At 42.2% G+C, this 25,448-nt stretch overlaps 1 protein-coding gene across 1 annotated transcript; it reads left to right on the plus strand.

Annotated features, from left to right (window-relative positions):
• The first annotated feature begins 41 nt into the window (after window positions 1-41).
• LOC143276975 (very-long-chain (3R)-3-hydroxyacyl-CoA dehydratase 2-like) lies at window positions 42-25,081 on the plus strand. Its single transcript, XM_076581670.1, has 7 exons — window positions 42-182; window positions 7,192-7,309; window positions 9,208-9,315; window positions 10,150-10,271; window positions 13,686-13,725; window positions 17,360-17,498; window positions 20,021-25,081. The coding sequence occupies exons 1-7, from the start codon at window positions 58-60 to the stop codon at window positions 20,098-20,100; spliced, it is 732 nt and encodes a 243-aa protein (XP_076437785.1). The 5' UTR covers window positions 42-57; the 3' UTR covers window positions 20,101-25,081.
• The last annotated feature ends 367 nt before the right edge of the window (window positions 25,082-25,448 follow it).

The following is a 25,448-nucleotide window of genomic DNA, read 5'->3' on the forward strand; positions in this document are numbered from 1 at the left end:
TTCTCAAACAGCACGACACATTCGCACATTGACCAGTTCAAAGTCCCGCTCGGAAAAATGGCGTCCCCAGCGAAGGAATCGTCGTCTGCAGAATCAGAGAAGACGAGAAGTGAACCGAAAATGGGAGAAAGTTTAATCGTGAAGGCTTACCTGATAGCTTACAACGTTGCACAGATGGTGGGGTATGTGCTGTTTATTTATTGTACTGAAGCATACCTTATTATTATGTTTAAAGTTTAGCCGGTTTGTATCGAGGGTTTGGAAATAAGGGAGGTGTCTATGGTTTTGAGATCAAACACATGGTGACAGCACGGCCGCTTTTTTGGTAAGAATTGTATCTTGGTTTGTAATATGTTTCAGAATTACTTATGAACGTTTAAAAAAAAGTTAGAGGGCTGCAGCCCCTGTGCATTCTAACATCACATTAAAATTAACTGTGTTTCTACCTCTTAATAATAACCATAGTTACCAATGTTACTGATAGTGACACAACATGTAGTAGACGTCCAGCTTCAAATGTTGAAGAATCTGCTGCACTTGGGAGAGGGGACAGGGCAAAAAAAAAAGAAAAAAAAGGAACCACTTAACAAAAACGACAACAGGGATAGCCCATACATCCCCCCCCCCCCACACTCCCTCCCCCATCTAAACGCATATAAGGTAACATCCAGTCCTGTCTATTACAGAACATGGCCCATCACAAATTGGGAAGACGACCACACTTAGCAGTTAACTCCCGAGATGTCTAAAGGATAATGATAGAGGGGAGGGGGCTGGGATGGTGGCAGGGGAGGGATAACGGAATTTTTATTATTATCATTTATTTAATAATAATAATAATGGATACTTATGTAGCACACTATCCAGAAATCTGCTCTAGGTGCTTTACAAAAACGCTTTTGTTAACATAATACATCGTATCTATGTTACATACACCCACCAAAATGTGACTACACACACACACACACACACACACACACACACACACACACACACACACACACGCTGCATACATACATTTTAACATACATGTGTATCTAACAGCTACCCTAACACATACGCACACATAGGCAGGCACAAATTTACATAAACACACGCTCACACAATACACATTCATATACATGCATGTAGTTATGTACACATACATATGTATACACACATAGTCAAGTACAGCTAACGCTGTATTTCTTTTATAAAGAGCATGTGCATGGAGCCTTCTTTTGAGGGCATCCATTGAGTGTGATGTGACCACTTAAAAAAAAGAAGCAGGAAAAAAGAAAAACGTTTCACATTAGACTTCTTCATTGCCCCCCCCCCCCCCCCCCCCCACACACACACAAACAATCTATAGTTTCATTTTCATGGATAATTTCTTTGCATCACTTTGAATGTTTGACATATGCATTCATCATTTACTAATTTAGCATCAAATTGATCAATACAGAAAAAAAAAGTCCTTTTCTCATGTTGACCTCAGTTTCAACCCCCCTCCACTTCTATAATTAGGGTAAGTTCCTGTCGAGATCTTTGATACAGGCGGCATTAATATGGATGATGTATGTACACATAGCTAGTTGATCCGAGAAAAAGCATTCATGTGGATGATGCACACCAGTGCTAGAAATAACCAGATCAAAAAGTCTTAGTTGTCCAGGACAAGCAGACCAGTACATATTTTGAATCCTGCTCACTGACTTAAGTAGATCTATACATGTGGTGCATGCAGCTTCATCATAATGCATGTCTGGGTTCTACAGCTGGCACATTGATCTCACAAGTACATATACTGATGTAGTAAATATTAGAAAGAAGAAGAAGAAAAAAAGCAAGCAAAAGGAAGGAATGAGAAAGGGATTCAGCATGGTGACAGGTGTTCCACACTTTATAGTTGTATCAGCTGCATTCAGTACTCAGGCTGCTCCTCCCCATTTCTTGCTGTTGCGAGGTGCGCTGGATTTTCTTTTTGAGGGCTATGTATTGATCAGATTCTTCTGTTGTGTGGATTGAAGAGGAGGTGGAGAGGGAGGGAGAGAGCACCACACAGTGCAGGCGTATATATTATGGAGTGATGGCCTAGAGGTAACGCGTCCTCCTAGGAAGCGAGAGAATCTGTGCGCGCTGGTTTGAATCACGGCACAGCCCCCGAAATTTTCTCCCCCTCCACTAGACCTTGAGTGGTGGTCTGGATGCTAGTCATTCGGATGAGACGATAAACCGAGGTCCCGTGTGCAGCATGCACTTAGCGCACGTAAAAGAATCCACTTCAATAGGAAAAAAAACAAAACTGCACACAGGAAAAATACAAAAAAATGGGTGGCGCTGTAGTATGGCGATGTGCTCTCCCTGGGGAGAGCAGCCCGAATTTCACACAGAGAAATCTGTTGTGATAAAACGAAATACAAATACAAATATGTTTGTGTGCCTGTCAGTGTGGATTTCTCCTACAGCATTTTTCCAGCTGACAACACTTTTATTGCCATGGGTTCTTTTTTTTTTTTTCTTTTTTTTTTTTTTTTAACTGTGTCAAGTGCATGCTGCACACAGGACCTGGGATTATTGTCTCATCTGAATGATAAGACACTTGAGTTTGTTTTTCTGGTCAAACTTCAGAGAAATGGTGAGACTGGGATTGGAACCCAGATCCCCACAGACACTGCATTGGCAGATAGGCTATCTTAACCATTCTGAAAAGAGGATACAGAGAGGGAGGGAGAGAGAGAGAGAGACAGAACGAAACGAAACAAAACAAATTTTATTTCAAGAGGGTAGTGGAATAAGCATTGCTACTTCTTTTACATCCAACCCTCTGGGCAAGAACAAACAACCAAAAAAAAACAAAAAAACAACAACAACAGCAACAACAAATGAAACAAAACAAAATACATGAAAATAGTCATCTACAGGTCATGTGGAGTGATGGCCTAGAGGTAACGCGTCCACCTAGGAAGCGAGAGAATCTGAGCACGCTGGTTCGAATCACGGTTCAGCCGCCGATATTTTCTCCTCCTCCACTAGACCTTGAGTGGTGGTCTGGACGCTAGTCATTCCGATGAGACGATAAACCGAGGTCCCGTGTGCAGCATGCACTTAGTGCACGTAAAAGAACCCACGGCAACAAAAGGGTTGTTCCTGGCAAAATTCTGTAGAAAAATCCACATCGATAGGAAAAACAAATAAAACTGCATGCAGGAAAAAATACCAAAAAAAAAAAAGGGGTGGCGCTGTAGTGTAGCAACGCGCTCTGCCTGGGGAGAGCAGCCCGAATTTCACACAGAGAAAACTGTTGTGATAAAAAGAAATACAAATACAAATACAAATCCCATACACAAGTAGAGACAGAGAGAGAGAGAAGGTGATGGGAGGAGAGAGAGCATACCAAATCAGTGAATGATCATCAGTACATCTTTGGATAATGGGGTGTCCGATGTGAAAGATTGATAAGAGAATGATGAAAGTTCACTTTGGATTTATAAAAGTTCGGTTCACTTTTTTTTTTTTTAGATTTTCAGGAATATGATCCCACATAACCAATCTCAAATTGTCACAGAGGCCTGTAAGTGGCACTCTTTACATACTCTTTACCCCCCCCACCCCCCCTCCATGTGTTTTGCTGTTGTTGTAGTTTCGGGGGGGTTTTTGTTTTGTTTTGATGGGTTTTTTTTTGTTAAGGCATACAACTTTTCATTTACTTTACACAAATTTAATCCTATTCATGCTCTCAAGACCTGACTGACTAGCACATTGGGTGATGGTGCTCATCAGGCATCCACCTGGTACCCTGACGTAGGGTATTATATGATGGATTTGTCCCAGCTCAGTTTTTTTGTTTTTTGTTGTTGTTTTTTTTAATCATTTTTCTCAAGAGTACATAAAAGCAAAGTGGGAAACAAAGCAATGAAGATACACAAAACATGGTAACTAAGTTTTGTATATATATATACAAGGCTCATCCATTTACACATTTCCTCCCCCCCCCCCCCCCCCCCCCCCCCCCAGGGACAAATGATTTATCCTTTTTTTAACATTTCAAATGACTAGCCAGTCTTGAATGAAGTTTTAAAAAAAAAAAAAGAGGGGAAAAAAGGTTTAATGTACTATGTCTATGCATACTATGCTGCATTCATGAATCATTGTTCACTCTGTTATTTTTTTAATTTTTATATATATATATTAAAAAAAAAAAGAATGAATAGATTAGATAAATAAATGAAATGGGGGGGGGGGGGGGGGGAATCTGTCATAAAAAAAAGACAAAAATAAAATAATTTTAAAAAAAAGAAAAAAACAAAAACCAAAAACAAAACAAACAAACAAGCAAAAAACAGGAGAAATTGTTGACATATATATACTTAAACACATACAGCAACAACTGACAATGTGCGGCATAATAAAAAAAAAAAAAAGCAGGTGAAAAGAAGGTGGAAGGCACACTGATTACATTGCATTCTGGGTATCGTCACCTCCATGTTTTTTTCAGAATCAGAATATCTCTATGACATGTGCAGCAACTTCTCCCCTCATCACCCACTTTGCAGAGAAGGTTCTTTTCTTTTCAGGCAGTACAAGACAATCCATATTCAACATACAACAAAAGAGACAAGAGAGGCAAGGCCTTCAAGACTCACTTGTGATAAATTAAGTCCCCTAACATTAATTACAGAGTAATTTCCCTTTTTTACTATCTGCACCAAAAACGTTTGCAAAATAAAATAAAAATTCCATGCTTAGCAAAAGAAGTTCCTGTTTGAACAAAAAATGATAATAATGACTCCTCTTGTTGTTGTGTCAGAATAAGAGGTCAAAGTGCCAAGTTTAGAGAATACAAAAAAAAAAATATAACAGTAAATGCAGTTTGCATATAATTAGGCTTCTTTTTAAAAACAATTTTGTGCCCATCCCAGAGGTGCAGTATTGTTTAAAACAAGATGACTGGAAAGAACTGAATTTTTCCTATTTTTATGTCAAATTTGGTGTCAACTGACAAAGTATTTGCAGAGAAAATGTCAATGTTAAAGTTTACCACGGACACACAGACACACGGACACACGCACACACACACACACAGACAACCGAACACCAGGTTAAAACATAGACTCACTTTGTTTACACAAGTGAGTCAAAAAAGCCCCAGACATTTGAAGTCATAACTACCGATTATAACAACAATGACAATGGTGCATATAAGTTGAATGGATGGGCAGCTAACATCACCAGTGCAGGATTCACAATTATGTAACTGAGATGTAGGTGTGCAGTGCTCTGATAACCTGCAAGGCTGACTCATATGTCATAGTTTAACCTTCACAGACTTTATCCGAAATTGCAAGTGCTTTTCCGATAGCGTTTGCCCTTCCTTACTCTCTAGACCTGAGAGCTCTTTACGTGAGAGAAAAAAAGTTGCAAGTTACATGACCCACTGATGACAGCTTTCTCTCTCTCTCTCTCTCTCTCTCTCTCTCTCCCTTCCCCCACACCTTGTATGTATAAATTGCAAAGTGAGTTGGCAGACATGGGATAGTGTTGCAAAAGAAAGAAGCCCCAAAAAATCCCTTCCAGATGAGATAGGTTTTGAGAAGATCAGTTTTCAGTGAAGAGCGGAAGGCAGGGATGGAATTGGATGTACAGATCTTCTTCTTCTTCTTCTTTGTTCGTGGGCTGCAACTCCCACGTTCACTCGTATATACACGAGTGGGCTTTTACGTGTATGACTGTTTTTACCCCGCCATACTCCGCTTTCGGGGGTGTGCATGCTGGGTATGTACTTTTTTTCCATAACCCACCGAACGCTGACATGGATTACAGGATCTTTAACGTGCGTATTTGATCTTTTGCTTGCGTATACACACGAAGGGGGTTCAGGCACTAGCAGGTCTGCACATATGTTGACCTGGGAGATCGGAAAAATCTCCACCCTTTACCCACCAGGTGCCGTCACCGAGATTTGAACCCGGGACCCTCAGATTGAAAGTCCAACGCTTTAACCACTCGGCTATTGCGCCCGTCGGATGTACAGATAAGGTGAAGAAGCTTGATCCAGTATGATGAGGAAGGTTGTTCCGGATATGAGGAACAGTTTCAGTTTCAGTAGCTCAGGGAGGCGTCACTGCGTTCGGACAAATCCATATACGCTACACCACATCTGCCAAGCAGATGCCTGACCAGTAGCGTAACCCAACGCGCTTAGTCAGGCCTTGAGGAAAAAAAAAAGGTGAATAAATAATAGATAAGCTTACATAAATAAATAAATAAATTAATTAATAATTATAATAATAATAAATTAGGTAGTAGTAATAATGATAATTAAAAAAATAAATAAATAAGATAACAATGATGATAAATAAGCAAATAAATGTAAAACATGAAGACACACATTCACACATACACCCACACATGCATAACAGATATGCACCAAACATGCAGTTTCACAGATATGAAAGCACAGTTAAATACATATAAACGTACATGAGCTCCAACACACAGACACACATACACACCACACACATTACCCTGCACCTCCTCTACCCCCTCCTCCACACATTCATGAGGAACAGCGAAGAGCGTTCACCTTAGGTTCTTGCACTGACATGAGGAATTTTTTCTGAAGGTAACACTCAGAGGAAGAGCGGAGAGTTTTTGAGGGAGTGTTAGCACTGATCTGGTCAGGAAGATAGGAACGTCTGTTTGGAGTGGAAATCAGAGATATGCAACTTAAAAAAAACAACAACTGTGTGTATGTGTGTTTGCATTGTACGTATCATATAAATCCATGAAGAAACATGAAATAGCAAATACACAGGAAAAAAAAATATGAATCAGGAATATGTCATTTGTGTATTTAATATTGTACATGACCATAGCAAATGCTGAGTATAACTCCTTGTTTGGTTTACATATTAGACATGTGGATAGAAGTAAGAAAAAGGACATGTATATGAATACTGCAATAAAAAAAAAAATTAAAAAATTTAAAAAGCAAAGAAAAAAATCCCCATCTCCACCCCCACCCCACCCCACATAGAAAAAGAACAGCAACAAAATATTAATATATGTTTCCCAATAGACAAGTATTATTACCAGATATATGCGCACAGGGTGAGACACGCAGCTTTGTCTTTGATTCTGGCCTCAGATGGGAGCCAGTGCTGCAGAACACACTGACACACTGAGGAGACGCCGTGGTACGTTTTGCAGGTGGACGTTTCTGATGGTGAAGATGGTGCAGCATCTGATTCGAGAAAAGAAGGCCACGAAGCTGTACGGTGAGGTGGAGCCCGTCTTGCAGATCTTCCAGACTGCCGCTGTGCTGGAGGTGAGAGCTGCACTAGGAATTGCTGGGGTTTGTGTTGAATTGATGACGGTGATCATGAGGAGTGGAGATGTGTGCGTACCCCTGAAAGCGGAGTATGGCTGCCTTCATGGCGGGGTAAAAAATGGTCACAGACGTAAAAGCCCACTCGTGTGCATTCGAGTGAACGTGGGAGTTGCAGCCCTCGAATGAAGAAGAAGAAGTGTGCGTGCATGTGTGTGTGTGTGTGTGTGTGTGGCAATATGTGCACAATTGTGTGTCATTTTCTGTGTGTGTGTGTGTGGCAATATGTGCACAATTGTGTGTCATTTTCTGTGTGTGTGTGTGTGTGTGTGACAGTGTGCAAAACATTTGTTTGTGTAACTCTCTCCATTCACAAGGTACACAACTTCAAGTCAATGCTGCTTATGCAACCATTGTTTTGTTTTGTATTGTATAGTTTGGTATTGTATTGTATTGCATTGCATTGTATTGCACTGTATTGCTGCAGATAGTGCACAGTGTGTGGGCGTGGTGAAGAGGAACCTGGTGCTGACAGGGTTCCTGTACTGTACTGTACTGCACTGCACTGCACTGTACTGTACTGTACTGCTCTGTACTGTACTGTACTGTACTGTATTGTATTATACTGTATTGTACTGTGTTGTAATGTATTGTATTGCAGCAGATTGTGCACAGTGCGGTGGGCGTGGTGAAGAGCAACCTGTTGCTGACAGGGTTCCTGGTGTTCTGTACTGTACTGTACTGTACTGTACTGTGCTGTACTGCATTGTACTGTACTGTACTGCATTGTACTGTACTGTATTGCACTGTATTGCTGCAGATAGTGCACAGTGCGGTGGGCGTGGTGAAGAGCAACCTGTTGCTGACAAGCTTCCAGGTGTTCTGTACTGTATTGTATTGTACTGTATTGCATTGTACTGTACTGTACTGTACTGTATTGCTGCAGATAGTGCACAGTGCGGTTGGCATGGTGAAGAGCAACCTGGTGCTGACAAGCTTCCAGGTGTTCTGTACTGTACTGTACTTTACTGTATTGTACTGTACTGCACTGTATTGCACTGTATTGCTGCGGATTGTGCACAGTGCGGTTGGCATGGTGAAGAGCAACCCGGTGCTGACAGAGTTCCAGGTGTTCTGTACTGTACTGTACTTTTCTGTATTGTACTGTACTGCACTGTACTGTACTGTATTGCTCTGTATTGCTGCGGATTGTGCACAGTGCGGTTGGCATGGTGAAGAGCAACCTGGTGCTGACAGGGTTCCAGGTGTTCTGTACTGTACTGTACTTTACTGTATTGTACTGTACTGCACTGTATTGTACTGTATTGCACTGTATTGCTGCAGATTGTGCACAGTGCGGTTGGCATGGTGAAGAGCAACCCGGTGCTGACAGAGTTCCAGGTGTTCTGTACTGTACTGTACTTTACTGTATTGTACTGTACTGCACTGTATTGCACTGTATTGCTGCGGATTGTGCACAGTGCGGTGGGCGTGGTGAAGAGCAACCTGTTGCTGACAAGCTTCCAGGTGTTCTGTACTGTACTGTACTTTACTGTATTGTACTGTACTGCACTGTACTGTACTGTACTGTATTGCACTGTATTGCTCTGTATTGTGCACAGTGCGGTTGGCATGGTGAAGAGCAACCCGGTGCTGACAAGCTTCCAGGTGTTCTGTACTGTACTGTACTTTTCTGTACTGTACTGCACTGTACTGCACTGTATTGCACTGTATTGCACTGTATTGCTGCAGATAGTGCACAGTGCGGTGGGCGTGGTGAAGAGCAACCTGTTGCTGACAAGCTTCCAGGTGTTCTGTACTGTACTGTACTGTACTGTACTGTACTGTACTGCACTGTACTGTACTGTATTGCACTGTATTGCACTGTATTGCTGCAGATAGTGCACAGTGCGGTGGGCGTGGTGAAGAGCAACCCGGTGCTGACAGGCTTCCAGGTGTTCTCCAGAGTCTTCTTGCTGTGGGGTGTCGTGTGGAGCGTGCCCCAGGTCAGTCTGTCTGTCTGTCTGTCTGTCTCCCTGTTTGTCTTTCGGTCTGTCTGCCTGCCTGTCTGTCTGTCGGTTGGTTGGTCGGTCGGTCTGTCTGCCTGTTTGTTGATCCGTCTGTCTGTCTGTCGGTTGGTCTGTCTGTGTGTCGTCTGGTGCATTGAGCCAGGTCCGTCTGTCTTCTTGTCTGTCCATCTGTCTGTTTGTCTGTTTGTGAGTAGTTCTGTCTGTCTGTTGGTCAGTCTGTCTCTGGATTGGTCTGTCTGTCTGTCGGTCAGTCAGTCAGTCTGTCTGTCCCTCTCTCTGTCTCTCAGCATGACATTCCTTTGTCGTGTCTGCTGTCTGTGTCAGTGTGACCCTTCGTGCCGCCATCACTCTCCATTGTCATGACATGCCCCGCTGCTGTCAGTCTCAATCATGGGCATTGTGGCAGCCTGCACTTGCCAGTAATGTACCAACTACAAAAGCAAAAGCAAAACAGAACAAGAAAACATGAGAGAGAAAAACGCATGCATGCACACACACACACACACACACACACACACACACACGTGTGCGCGCACATGCACTCTCACAGATACTTTTTTTGGTTGTGTCTATAAACCATTCACACGGTTTTCATGACAAATATATATGATTCTGATTCTGATTCATACATACACACACTCGCATTGTGCGCTCATCACACTCTCTCTCACATTGTACACTCGTGCATTTACACTCTGACTTGAACACCGTGTGCATGTGATTTTTTTAAAATTTCCTGCTGACATCTGCATTACTTTTATTGATCATATTCAGTTACTGTTGTTGTTATTTAATTGCTTATACTTACAGGTGCAGACGAGTGATTTCATCGTGTACTTCCTCATGGCTTGGACGATCACGGAGATCATCCGCTACTCCTTCTACTTCTTTTCCCTGCTGGGTGCTGTCCCCTACGTCCTCAAGTGGTGCAGGTGAATGAAGAAGCGATATGACGGGCGCAATAGCCGAGTGGTTAAAGCGTTGGACTGTCAATCTGAGGGTCCCGGGTTCGAATCACGGTGACGGCGCCTGGTGGGTAAAGGGTGGAGATTTTTCCGATCTCCCAGGTCAACATATGTGCAGACCTGCTAGTGCCTGAACCCCCTTCGTGTGTATATGGAAGCAGAAGATCAAATACGCACGTGAAAGATCCTGTAATCCATGTCAGCGTTCGGTGGGTTATGGAAACAAGAACATACCCAGCATGCACACCCCCGAAAACGGAATATGGCTGACTATACATGGCGGGGTAAAAACGGTCATACACGTAAAGGCCCACTCGTGTACATACGAGTGAACGTGGGAGTTGCAGCCCACGAACACAGAAGAAGAAGAAGAAGAAGCGATATGGATATTTTATATAGAATCTATCCCCGGTTGGAGACCAAAGCTCTAAGCGCTTTACAGACACAGAGTCGTTTGCACAACGGGCTGCCTACCTGGGTAGAGCCGACCGACAGCTGCCATTGGGCGCTCAATCATTCGTTTCCTGTGTCGTTCAGCCAGGTTCAGTCACACACATACACAACGTACACACTCATACAAACATGTAACATTTTTTTACGTGTATGACCATTTTGTTTATTTACCCTGTCATGTAGGCACCCATAATCCGTTTTCTGGTGTGTGCATGCTGGGTATGGTCTTGTTTCCATAGTGCACCGAATGCTGATACGGATTACAGGATGTTTTAAAGGTTAACATGCATATTTGATAATTCTGCGTGCATGTGCACACAAAGGGGGTTCAGGCACTAGGCAGATCTGCACATAGGTTAACCTGGGAGATCGGAAAAATCTCCACCCCTCAGCCTCCGGGTGCCATTACCAAGATTCGAACCGGGGACCCTCAAATTGAAAGTCTACCTGCTTTAACCACTCGGCTTTTGCGCCAGGTGCACTCCCTATGCTGCTTTACCCTCAGAGATGGTAGACTGTTGAGTCCGGAAGTATGAAAAACTGTACATGTGTGTGTGTGTGTGTGTAATTCAAACGAGAAGATAAACCGAGGTCCCTTGTGCAACATGCACTCAGGGCACGTAAAAGAACCCATGGCAACAAAAGGGGGCTATCCTTGGCAAAATTCTGGTCTGTCTGTCTGTCTGCATGCTACAAAGAAAGCCTGCCTAAATGCCACTAGAGGAAACGAATGATGAGTTTGCTAAATGCAGCTGTCAGTCAGCTTTACACAGGTTGTGCAAATGACTCGGTGTTTGCAAAGCACTTTGGGTGGGTTGCCTGAGCGAACCTTAGTTTGTTTATTGTTAAGGATGATCCTAACTTCACGGTAAAAGTGGAGTGATGGCCTAGAGGCCATCCGCCTCCGCCTAGGAAGCGAGAGAATCTGAGCGCGCTGGTTCAAATCACGGCTCAGTTGCCGATATTTTCTCCCCCTCCACTGGACCTTGAGTGGTGGTCTGGACAGCTAGTCATTCGGATTAGAAGATAAACCAAGGTCCTGTGTGCAGCACGCACTTAGCGCACATAAAAGAACCCATGACAACAAAAGGGTTGTTCTGGCAAAATTCGGTCGAAAAATCCACTTCAGTAGGAATTGATAAAACTGCATGCAGGAAAAAATACACACACACAAAAAAAGGGTGGCGCTGTAGTGTAGCGACACGCTCTACCTGGGGAGAGCAGCCCGAATTTCACACAGAGAAATCTGTTGTGATAAAAAGAAATACAAAATCCAAACAAATCCAAATAAAAAAAAATCCATATACTTAGGAACACTCTTAACCCTGAGCAAACTCAGCACTGCAAAGATCACCTCCTGCGACCGCGCCTTGGTCTCTGACTGAGGGTAGTCGCTATGTTAGTGTCGATGATGATGATGATGATTACACATGGCCAAGTAGCTCATCATGTTCTGCGATAGCTATTGCTCAAATGTGGTAGGCAAATGGACTTTCTGTCCGAGGGTCCTGGGTTCGATCCTGGTGTCAGGGCCTCATGGGTGGAGGACGGTGGCAGAACGGTCAAGATGTTCATCTGCCAACACAGAGAATCCTTGAGGGTCTGGGTTTGAATCCTGCTCCGGCCCTTTCTCCAAAGTTTGACTGGGACTCAGTCTGGCTCCGCGACTAAGCCATTATTGTCGTTAGTAGGGGGCTTAGTAGGTGGTGTCCTAAGTACGTTAAATCAGAACAGGCACCACTGAACACCACCGAAGTGACTCAGCAGCAGTGCAGGGTCTCCTCTGGTGTGTGTGGCCTCCGGGCGACCTAACATCGATGGTTCCCTGTGGACTGCCGACGCTGGAACTGCGAAGGATGAACCCGGGTGTGGCCGTGTATGGGGGGAATCTAAATGAGTGGCATGGGAGTAATGCCACTGAAAGGATGCAGATGATGGGGCAGCAAAAAAAAAAAAAAAAAAAAAAAAAAAAAGTTTGACTGGGAAATCAAACTGAGCAACTAGTCATTAGGATGTGATGATAAACCGAGATCCTGTGTGCAGTATCAGTATCAGTAGCTCAAGGAGGTGTCACTGTGTTCGGTCAAATCCATATACGCTACACCACATCTGCCAAGCAGATGCCTGACCAGCAGCGTAACCCAACGCGCTTAGTCAGGCCTTGAGAGAAAAAAAAAGAATAAATAAAAGTAAAATAAAATAAAATAAATTGGTGCACTGAAAAAGAACTCATGACAACGAGAGTGTTTTCCTCTGGCAAAATTGTGTAGAAAAAATCCACTGGATTCCCCCGTCCCCTCGATGAAGGCGGCAGTACGTCGCAGGTCCTCCAGTCCTCCATAGAGCTTCCGGGCTGCTGGGATAACAGGACGGGGTGACCACCAGTAGCATTGGGTGGGCCCTTTTGAGGCACAGGGCCCGGCACTCTACTAGCCCTGACTAAGTGTGTTGGGTTATGGTGCTGGTCAGGCATCTGCCGATCAGATGTGGGGTAGCGTAATGGATTTTTTGTTGTTGTTGTTGTTGTTTTGCTGTCCCATCATCTGCACCGTTTCAGTGGCATTACTCCCACGCCGCTCATTTAGATTCCCCCATACACGGCCACACCCGGGTTCGTCCGTCACAGTTCCAGCGTCGGCAGTCCCTAGGGAACCATCGATGTTAGGTCGCCAGGAGGCCACACACCAGATGAGACCCTGCACTGCGTAGATGGATTTAGACCGAACACTATGACGCCTCCTTGAGGAACTGAAACTAAACTGAAGTGAAACTGGAGAAAGGGGTTTTTTGCGATCTTTTGGGTCAGCATACATGCTCATGCCTAAATCTCTTTTCGGAATTATTTTTGTTAATGTACACACACGGGAGATCTAATAGTGAACATTAGGGATCCTGTAATCCATGAAGTTGGTGTGCTGTGTTTTGCAGGTATACCTTCTTCATCGTTCTCTACCCTATCGGAGTGATGGTAGGTGAACTGTTCATCTGTGCTGGTGTGTGTGTGTGTGTGTGTGGATGGGGTGTGTGTTGTGTGTGTGTGTTTTTGTGTGTGATGTGTGTGTGTTGTTGTTGTTGTTATTTGTGTGTGTGCTTGTTATGTGTTGGGTCGTACAGTTGAGTCATCATCCAGTATGGGTTTTTGTGTGTGATGTGTGTGGGTGGTGGTGGTTGTTATTTGTGTGTGTGCTTGTTGTGTGTTGGGTCGTACTGTTGAGTCATCAACCAGTGTGGGTTTTACTTCATCTCATACAGCTATGTCCACCCACATACTAGAAACGCTCAAGGAAAATGACACACACTATCAGCAATGATGTATGATGTACAACAAAGGTATAATATGATGTAAATATCCCCATATCAAATATATCCCAGTGAATATTAAAATGTTAAAATGATGATATAAAATATGTTAATGATAGTATTTAAATAAATCCCAGTATATCCCATTTGTGAAACAGAAGACTTTATGGAATTGTAGTGTGTCAGAATGGTGTTTCGAACAAGGCTGGTTTTGGGGTGTGTTTTTTTTGTTTGTTTGTTTTTTTAAAAACACTGTAATTTTCCACAAGTTTCTTATGTTGGTACCGTTTTCTGGTAAATAGAGAATGATGATATTACTGACAGTGACAATGATGATAATAATATCGACGGTGACAGTGATGATGGTTTCAGTAGCTCAAGGAGGCGTCACTGCGTTCGGACAAATCCATATACGCTACACCACATCTGCCAAGCAGATGCCTGACCAGCAGCGTAACCAAACACGCTTAGTCAGGCCTTGAGAAAAAAAACAAAAAAAAACAACAACATAAAGACATAAAAAAAAACCTACTACTACTACTAATAATATGTATAAGGTGCAAAAACCTGACGAAGTCAACTATAAGCGTACAAAAAAAATAATAAAATATAAATAAATAAATAAATAAATGACTGTGATGCTGCTGATAATGACAGTGACAGTGATGATGACAGCGATGATGATGATGGTGATGACAATGATGATGATGATAACAACGATGGCAGTGACAGTGATAATGACAGTGACGATGGTGACGATAATGACTACAGTGACAATGACAATAATGATAATGACAACGACAGCAATGATGATGACAGTAACAATGATGATGATGATAACAGTGACTATGATAATGACACTGACAACGATGATAATGACAATAATGATGATGACAATGACAGCGATGATGATAATAATGACAACGACGAGGATGTTCATGATGACTGTAAAATGATGATGATGACATTGACAGTGGCAACCACGATGATTGCAATGATGACAGTGACAATGAGGATGACACTGACAACCATGATGATTACCATGACAGTGATAATGATGACGAAGATGATGTTGATGACAGTGCACAAGGAGAGGGTGATGACCATCTATCAGGCCCTGCCCCACGTGAAAGCCTCGGGCAGTTACCGTAAAGTTCGGTCTATAAGCCGCGACTTTTTACCCCAGCTTCAATCTCTGCGACTTATACAATGATGCGGCTTATTTGCGGATTTTAATGATCCCGGGAGTGTCACGTTCTCGTCTATTCTTAGCTGCCCTTCAACTCACCAAAATCATGATTTCTGTCCATGAATTTTTGGATGAGCTTCAGGATAGTGTGCTAACTGTTCACGTTTTATAAATCAAATCCGCACTCATTAAAGCCTTCAGATCAGCATTCAGTTCTATTCTGCTCAAGCGTACACCCTCATCATGCCGAAAACGTGACGTTATGCCTATGATGCAGCCTTTAAATTGAAGGCGATCGACCTAGCAGACGACAGTGCAAGCGACGAACCATCAGCGACCTCCACCTTCATGAAGTGAAAGTGAGGCTTAGTGACAAGATGGCTGAGGAAGCTTTGCTGGTTCTCTTCAACTCGGGACACTGAAGACGAAGATTTTAGTGGATTCAGTGAGCAGGATGACGTTGAATAAATGTGACTATCCTGAAATTATGGATCTTATTTTCGTTGTGTTTATTTATTATTTTTTTGTGGCACTAGCAGTATTTTTGCTTGCTTTTCTTTGTGTTGTTCCCGCTTGTGTTTATTTCATAACCTACAGTATCGACAGCTTTTCTTAGTATCAGTGTGTGTTCCGGTACCGGAAATAAGTGCGGCTTATAAACCGGTGCGGCTTATGTATGTATTAAGTTCAATTTTTTCCAAAATTTAGTGGGTGCGGCTTATATACCAGTGTGCTCAATAGACCAAACTTTATTGTACTCCCTGTCTCTGCCTTCATGATGACAGTGACAGTGATGATGACAGTGGTGATGATGATAACAGTGATGGCAATAACTGATAATGACAGTGGCAATGATGGTGCTGATAATGACAATAATGATGACGACAGTCACATTGACAGAGATGATGATGATGACAGTGGTGATGATGATAACAGTGATGGCAGTGACTGATAATGACAGTGGCAATGATGGTGCTGATAATGACAATAATGATGACGACAGTCACATTGACAGAGATGATGATGATGACAGTGGTGATGATGATAACAGTGATGGCAGTGACTGATAATGACAGTGGCAATGATGGTGCTGATAATGACAATAATGATGATGACAGTGATGATGATGACAGTGACAAGGATGATGATGATGGCATTGACACTGACAACCTTGATGATTACAATGATGACAGTGACAGTGATGATGATGACAACGACTATGATGATCACTATGATTATGACAGCAACGATGATGATGAAAAACAGCAATGTGGACGTGCACAGTGTGCACAGGGAGAGGTGATGACCATCTATCAGGCCCTTCATGATGATAATGACAATGATAATGACAATGATGATGATGATGATGATGATGGTGGTGAACAGGGAGAGGTGATGACCATCTATCAGGCCCTTCATGATGATAATGACAATGATGACGATGATGACGATGATGATGATGATGATGATGGTGCACAGGGAGAGGTGATGACCATCTACCAGGCCCTTCATGATGATAATGACAGTGATAATGACAATGATGATGACGATGGTGGTGCACAGGGAGAGGTGATGACCATCTGTCAGGCCCTTCATGATGATAATGACAGTGATAATAACTATGATGATGATGATGATGGTGGTGGTGAACAGGGAGAGGTGATGACCATCTATCAGGCCCTTCATGATGATAATGACAGTGATAATGACAATGATGATGATGATGATGATGATGTGGTGGTGGTGGTGCACAGGGAGAGGTGATGACCATCTACCAGGCCCTTCATGATGATAATGACAGTGATAATGACAATGATGATGATGATGATGATGGTGGTGGTGAACAGGGAGAGGTGATGACCACCTATCAGGCCCTTCATGATGATAATGACAGTGATAATGACAATGATGATGATGATGGTGGTGAACAGGGAGAGGTGATGACCATCTATCAGGCCCTTCATGATGATAATGACAATGACGATGATGATGATGATGATGATGGTGGTGGTGGTGCACAGGGAGAGGTGATGACCATCTACCAGGCCCTTCATGATGATAATGACAGTGATAATGACAATGATGATGATGATGTGGTGGTGGTGGTGCACAGGGAGAGGTGATGACCATCTACCAGGCCTTGCCCCACGTGAAAGCCTCAGGCATGTACTCCCTGTCTCTGCCCAACGTCTACAACATCTCCTTCAGTTACTACCTCTACCTCTGGGTGGTCATCGTGTCCTACCTGCCTGGTAGGTGTTGGTGCTGCACACACACACACACACACACACACACACACACACACACACACACACAGGCACGCAAGCATGCATGCACACGCAAGCATACATGGACATGCATGCACACAGTGCCAGCCAGATAGAGAGAGACACATACACATACATACACACACACACACACACACACACACAAATCACACAGAAGCCCTCACATACACACACACTCTCACACACACATACGAGGTGTGTTCAAAAAGTATCCGACCTTTGTTCATAAAAACTACTCGTATCCCGATACAACAAACTTACACTAATCTCCTTTAAAGCAGTCCCCTTGGGCTGCCACACACTTCTCCCAGTGGATCTGCCACTGTCGGAAGCAGCGCTGGAACGCCTCTTTTGGGACGGCGTGCAGCTGGTCCAGTCGCATTCTGCATGATGTCTTCTCTGGACTGAAATCTGGTCCCTTTCAGGGGCATTTTCAGCTGTGGGAACAGCCAGAAGTCACACGGAGCCATGTCGGGAGAGTAGGGAGCCTGACGAAGCACAGGTGTGCATCACCAGGGTCCTCAGTTGGTCAGTGACGATCTCATTTCGGGATGGTGAGGGCCTGCTGAAACGTGCTTCACTCTCCACTGATGTGCGGCCATCTTTGAAGCGGTTGTACCACTCCTTTATCTGTGTGGTGCCCATTGCTCCATCCCCGAACGCCTGTTGAATTTTGCGTATCGTTTCCACTTGGGAATCGCCTCAGTTGGTCAATGACGATCTCATTTCGGGATGTTGAGGGCCTACCGGAACGTGCTTCACTCTCCACTGATGTGCGGCCATCATTGAAGCGGTTGTACCACTCCTTTATCTGTGTGGTGCCCATTGCTTTGTCCCCGAAGGCCTGTTGAATCTTGCGTATCGTTTCCACTTGGGAATTGCCAAGCTCGACACAAAATTTTATGCAGTAGCGTTGTTCAAGTTTTTTTAGTCATTTTGTCAGAAACGAAAATCCGATGGCACTCACACTTCCTCACTCATCAGCCGTCTGCCGTCGACTGACAGCTTCTGCAGGCGGTTAAAAATGTGACTGCTTACCACTTCATTTGTATTTGTATTTCTTTTTATCACAACAGAATTCTCTGTGTGAAATTCAGGCTGCTCTCCCCAGGGAGAGCGTGTCACTACACTACAGTGCCACCCTTTTTTTTTTTGTATTTTTATCATGCGTGCAGTTTTATTTGTTTTTCCTATCAAAATGGATTTTTTCTACAGAATTTTGCCAGGAACAACCCTTCTGTTGCCGTGGGTTCTTTTATGTGCGCTAAGTGCATGCTGCACATGGGACCTTGGTTTATCATCTCATCCAAATGACTAGCGTCCAGACCGCCACTCAAGGTCTAGTGGAGGGGGAGAAAATATCGGTGGCTGAGCCGAGATTCGAACCAGCAGCACTCAGATTCTCTCACTTCCTAGGAGTTACCTCTAGGCCATCACTCCAGCTGTATGCATATGAAACGAATAAAACAAGTTAGAAATAAAGAATTCCATATAAGTGAGTGTGACTGCTTACCGCTTTTTAATGTTTGAATTGAATAAAACAAGTCAGGAAAAAAAATTATGGAAGTCAGTGTGACTACTTACGTTTTTATACATTTGAATTGAATAAAACAAGTAAGGAAAACAATGTCTTATGTAAATGAATGTGACTGCTTACCACTTTATACAATTAGATTGAATAAACAATTAAGAAAAAAACAATGTCTTATATAATATATTTGTTAATCATTTCATCTCCTGGCCTCATTGTTAATTTTCTGTTGAAAAACCATCAAGGCAACCATGTGTTTGTTCTGTATTGTGCATGTGTTCTGTGTGGCTTGTTCAGGATTAAAGAGGCCATGCCAGTCTTGAATAAAAGCTTATTTGTGTTTGCACATTTCTCTGTTTTTGCTGCTGTGTGCACATGTCAGATGATCGGTATAAGGACAGGCCCGGCGCTTCCCTTTTTTGAGGAAGTGTCTGGGTTTGTTCCAGTGTACCTTTAATTTACCTGTGTGCTAGCTGAATCGGTAGCGTAAGCAGCACTGACTTGAAGTTGTGTACCTTGTGAATGGAGAGAGTTACCACTCTTTACTACTTGTTAATGTCTTACATAAGTGAATGCAATTGCTTACCACTTTATACAATTAGATTGAACAAAACAGTTAAGAAATACAATGTCTTATATAAGTGAATGTGATTGCTTACCGTTTTATACATTTAGACTGAATGAAACAAGTTAGAACAACAACAAAAAAAAGATAACAAAAATTATATGTGAACATGACTGCTTACTGCTTTATACATTTTAATCGAATGAAACAAGTTAGAAAAAAAAAAAATCTGGTATAGTTGAATCCGACTGCTTACCACTTTGTACATTTTGGATTGAATAAAAACAAGTTAAAAACAACAAACAAACAAAATAATGACATGGTCCATATCTGGGACTGGAACCTGGAACCTGTGAACACCGGTGCGGTGTGTGTGTGTGTGTGTTTCAGTGTTCCCACAGCTGTACGGACATATGCTGAAACAGCGGAAGAAGATCATCTCCAATCCTCCTCGACCAAAACAGCAGTAAAAAACAAAACAAAACAAAACAAACAAAAAATCCCTCACCCCCCAACCCCCAACCCCCGAATTGATCAAGGAATTGATGCTGGTTTACCTTGTTGGGTGGCACCTTTGGAAAAAAAAAAAAAAAGAAAAAAAAAGTCCAAGCCTTGGAAAATGTTCTTTTTTTTTTCTTTTCAATTATTATTTGTTTTTGTGTGGTTTGCTTGTGGTTTTATCTCTTTCTTTTGTTGCTTTTTATGACTTTTTTTTTTTTTTTTTTTTTTTTGCTGTTTTTTGTTGTTGTTTTCAAAGAGATTAACTCACTCAGTACGGCCTCTCTTCTCCTCTACACAGACCCCTCGGATGGTCAGTGGGTGTCTGAATGACCCAACCTTTAGCTTCTGTTGTCAGAATTGTGGTATTCTTGGTCAACATTCACGTCTTCAGTATAAGAGCCTTCCGCTTGCAAAATTTTTTATGATGGTGATTGGGGTGAAACGCTGTTAACGTCGTCTCTTTCGCCATTTGTATGGAAAGAGTTAATTTACTTGTTGTGGATTTTTTGTGGTTTGAAATGTTTCCCAGCTTGAGGAAATCAGCTTTTTTTTTTTTTTTTTGTCTTATCATTATTTTTTGTTGTGTGCATATGCTCATGGTTTTACCGCCATCATTTTTCTTTTTAATGGTTATGTTTATTAATTTTATTTTGTTTTGTTTTTGAATGATGGCATTTATGAACTGCTTTGGTTCTTATTTAAAAAAAAAAAAAAGAAAAAAAAAATCAGTGTTTTAATGAGTAAACGTTTTGTGTGAATGTTTAGAATGTCTTGTTATGTCAGTTATGAAAACAAAAAGAACAAAAACACGAAAAGGTGTGGTTTGTGTGATTGCTGGTGATGTTTGTGTGTGAGTGCACACCTGTCCGTATGTGAAAAAAAACTTAGACTTATTCTGCTGAAGAAAGATTCAGAAGAGATTGTTGCAATACAACGTCAGCGGAAAAAAAAAAGGCCAACGATTGTTTAATTTTTCTTGTTGGAAGAGGCTTTCTGTGTAATTTATTTCATGCAGCCAAGACAGTTTGGCTAAACTTAAATAATGTCGCAAAGATGAGCAATGTAGTCTGATCTATCCTGAGGTTTCATACCAGAAAAATACTATCACCATTTATGTTGTGTTTCATATAGTTTGTATTCTGTTTCTGATAGTTATGGTATTTTAATTGTTGATGTTTAATTTTGGTGTAAAATACTATTGCTTTTATATGATATCCTCCATGCCCCAAAAGGGGTGAAAGGATTAAATATTGATTCTTGATTCTTGACTTTGCACAGTGTTCAATTATGAAGGGACAAGAAAGGTAAAAAGATGAGGTTTGAAAGGCTAGGATCCTGGTCGAGTCTGCACTTGAGTTTGGAAGTTTTTTGTTTTTTTTACTAAGAAAACTGCTGGCAAGGGGTATGAGCAGTCATTGGTATTTTCATTGGTATTATTATCCTGGGGCTGTATTCAAGAGACTACCGTGCCTGTGGGAAAAGTGTACCTGCAGGCAAATCTACCAGAGGCAAGGCAAACTGCCCCAGGGTAAGCAGTACCCGGTATTCAGGAACACTTGAGTCTACTTGCGGGTCTTCAAACCCAAAGGCAGTTTACCCTTAAGGGTGACTGCTGTGCCCATATATATATATTGTCTATTGTATGATTTGTTGTTATTGTTACCATTTTGTTCCTTAATTTATATTTTACAGTTGATATTGTTCTCCCCCCCCTGTAGGGATGCCGGGGGTCTTTCAGTATAAACAGCATCCCCGCCTTCTGGAAATTCTGTGCTAGGAATTTTCCTCTTTTCTATCACTCTCTTTGTTCCTGCCTTTTTTCTTCCTTCACTGTTGTCTCCTTTTTCTGCCTTCCCAGTCCATTCCCCTTTCTTTTTTTCAAGCAAGCCTTGACACTTTTTTCTCTTTTCTGCAGTCTATGATGTACTATCTGTGCTGTTTTGCTCTGGCGATTAGGTAATGAGATGTAAACACTGGGATGGGCACTAGCTGTCCATTCTGCAGTGTTATTTGCCTATGTGGCCTTTTTCTGTTTGGCTTTGAAGTGTTTTTTGTTTTTTTTCCTCCTTTTTTATGATTTTTTGTAATGTAGGGATGATAAATTAAGCGGAATGGCTAGCGTCCTCAGCATGGCCTAGTCTTATCTGCCATAAGGAGCTAAATAGTTGGGATACTTTGTACTGAACTGTGTTGTGTCGTTTTGTCTTGGTGGTTTAAAAAACAACAACAAACTTTTTGTAGATGTGATGGTTTTGTGTTGACGTGGTTGAGCATTTGTATGGTTTGACAGTCCTGATATTGCCCAGTGCGGTCGACTGGGCTGTGAACAAGAAGAAGAAGAAGATGGTATTGTTCTTATTGACCAGACTGTTTCTGCCATCATCACTCAGAGAAATATCATGTCATTGATATATTTATAGCATTGTCAAAGTCCAGGGTTTTTTCGATCAGGACAGTGTGTGTATTTATTGTCGTTTATTTAATTTTTTTTAAATTTATTTTGCCGCTGCATCAGGGTTGATGCTTTTACATCGTTCTGCCAAAGTTTTCATTTTGCAAAGGGCATTTACGAGGCATTACCCTTGATAATTTAACTTGCTAGAGAGGAGGGATGCATGCTTGTCGGCCTACTTGTGTGTACATGCGCTGATACGGATTTTAAAGATGTGTCACGAGATACTTGTAGCTGGTATAAAGATGTCACGAGATACCTGTAGCTGGTGTAAAGATGTGTCACGAGATACCTGTAGCTGGTATAAAGATGTGTCATGAGATACTTGTAGCTGGTGTAAAGATGTGTCACGAGATACTTGTAGCTGGTATAAAGATGTGTCATGAGATACTTGTAGCTGGTGTAAAGATGTGTCACGAGATACTTGTAGCTGGTATAAAGATGTGTCACGAGATACCTGTAGCTGGTATAAAGATGTGTCACGAGATACTTGTAGCTGGTATAAAGATGTGTCATGAGATACTTGTAGCTGGTTTAAAGATGTGTCACGAGATACTTGTAGCTGGTGTAAAGATGTCATGAGATACTTGTAGCTGGTATAAAGATGTGTCACGAGATACTTGTAACTGGTATAAAGATGTGTCACGAGATACTTGTAGCTGGTGTCATTCAACTGATGCATCAAGGGTTGATGCCATGACTTGTAGCTGGTGTCATTCAACTGATGCATCAAGGGTTGATGCCATGACTTGTAGCTGGTGCCATTCAACTGATGCATCAAGGGTTGATGCCATGACTTATAGCTGGTGTCATTCAACTGATGCATCAAGGGTTGATGCCATGACTTGTAGCTGGTGTCATTCAGCTGATGCATCAAGGGTTATGCCATGACTTGTAGCTGGTATCATTCAACTGATGCATCAAGGGTTGATGCCATGACTTATAGCTGGTGTCATTCAACTGATGCATCAAGGGTTGATGCCGTAACTTGTAGCTGGTGTCATTCAACTGATGCATCAAGGGTTGATGCCATGACTTGTAGCTGGTGTCATTCAACTGATGCATCAAGGGTTGATGCCATGACTTGTAGCTGGTGTCATTCAACTGATGCATCAAGGGTTGATGCCATGACTTGTAGCTGGTGTCATTCAACTGATGCATCAAGGGTTGATGCCATGACTTGTAGCTGGTGTCATTCAACTGATGCATCAAGGGTTGATGCCATGACTTGTAGCTGGTGTCATTCAACTGATGCATCAAGGGTTGATGCCATGGTAGAAAGGAGTTTGGTGTTGGACTTACGATCCAGCGTTCACCAGGGAGGAGGGGGAATTTTGTTTAACGTCCCGTCACACGTTGGTGATTGAAAGACATTGTGTTCAAGTATTTATGAATACATTTGAGTATTATCGGTTAGAAGGGGTGGGAGATGTGAATGAATGGAGGGTTGGGGGAAACTGGGCAAATGAGGGTGAAATGAGGGTGAAATTTGAAAAAAAAAAATCTAAATACAATTACAGGAAATTACTTAAAGGACTTCGTAAAAGAGAAGTTGCTAAACTGGCAAGCGAAACAACTGATAGTGAATGCAAAAAGTCAAAAACATCGTTCTCAGTCACTTGTGAAGACACACTTTTGTGTACATAGGGCTTCATCAAGCTACAGTAAAAAATTATATGCTTCATTGTCAGGTTACTAAAGCATATGCACTTGTCATTAGAACAATACTTGGTCCATAATGAATTTGATAATAGTCTGAGAGCTAAACTCAGAATTGGTCTGCGAATCGGACCAAAGTCTGAGAGTCAACTGACGAGGATTTAGACTTGAATTCAAGCACCTATAAAAGTCTCTTTCTAGTATATTGCTTATTTCCTTGTATGACAATGGGCAGTCTACTTTTATACTATCTGTATAATTCTTTGCTCCCCTTTTTGCTGTCCTTGGAGGTCCTGTTTGGCGTTGGACTTCTGACCCAGTGTCAGAGTTGGAGGTCCTGTTTTAGCATGGCGTTATGTCCTTGGGGAAAGGGGGGCACTTTCCTCCCTCAACCTCGGTGTGAATGGGTACCTAACTTCTGTCAAGGAAGATTAAAACAGGTGGAGGAGAGGAGTGGGCCGTGCCTGTCTCTGCCGAGCCCTGGACACGGTGGATATGATTTCATTGTTCTGGTGACGGGTGAAAAGCTCTGGGACCATCGACGTTTTAACCTGATCAAGGGGCGACAATAGCTTGCAGAATTGATTTGATGCATCAAGGGGTGATGGTGGATTGCATCGCTGCTGAATTGATTTGAAGACTTGCTTCATTTTTGTTTTGGCCGTGAGGGTAGTGTTGTGGACATGGTGGGGTTTTGGCATCAGTTTTATAATATTTCTTCCCTGACCCGTTTCCGTGGTGATTGGAGCATCTTTTGGCCTCTATTCAGGCTTTATACAGGTTTTAAAAGTTAAGAAGAAGTAGAAGAAATGACCTGCCATTGAAAGTCTGTAAACTTTTTTTTTTTTGAGTTTTGTTTGTTTGATTTTGTTTTTTGGTTTTTTTTAATGACTCAGGTTTGTTAGTTTTAAATTTGTCTCTCACTGATGTGAACATCAACTCAGCAAAATTTTAAACAAAAAAAAAAAAATCACTTATGACATTTTGAAAGCAACAACATGACAGCGTTGTTGAATTCCTTTTTCTTGAGTTGCTAATAAAAAAAAAATAAAAAAAGAAAGAAAAAGTTTTTGGTTTACTGTGAGACATTTGGCTGGCTGCATTGTGTATTTAGAAGTTATGGTGCGGGTTCGATTCTCCGATTCCCAGTTCACCTACTTCTTTGATCCTGCTGCCTTCCTCAGTGTCCTGTTGAGAGTTTGACTC

This window comes from Babylonia areolata, chromosome 33 (assembly GCF_041734735.1).
Source record: "Babylonia areolata isolate BAREFJ2019XMU chromosome 33, ASM4173473v1, whole genome shotgun sequence".
Classification (NCBI taxonomy): Eukaryota; Metazoa; Mollusca; class Gastropoda; order Neogastropoda; family Buccinidae; genus Babylonia; species Babylonia areolata.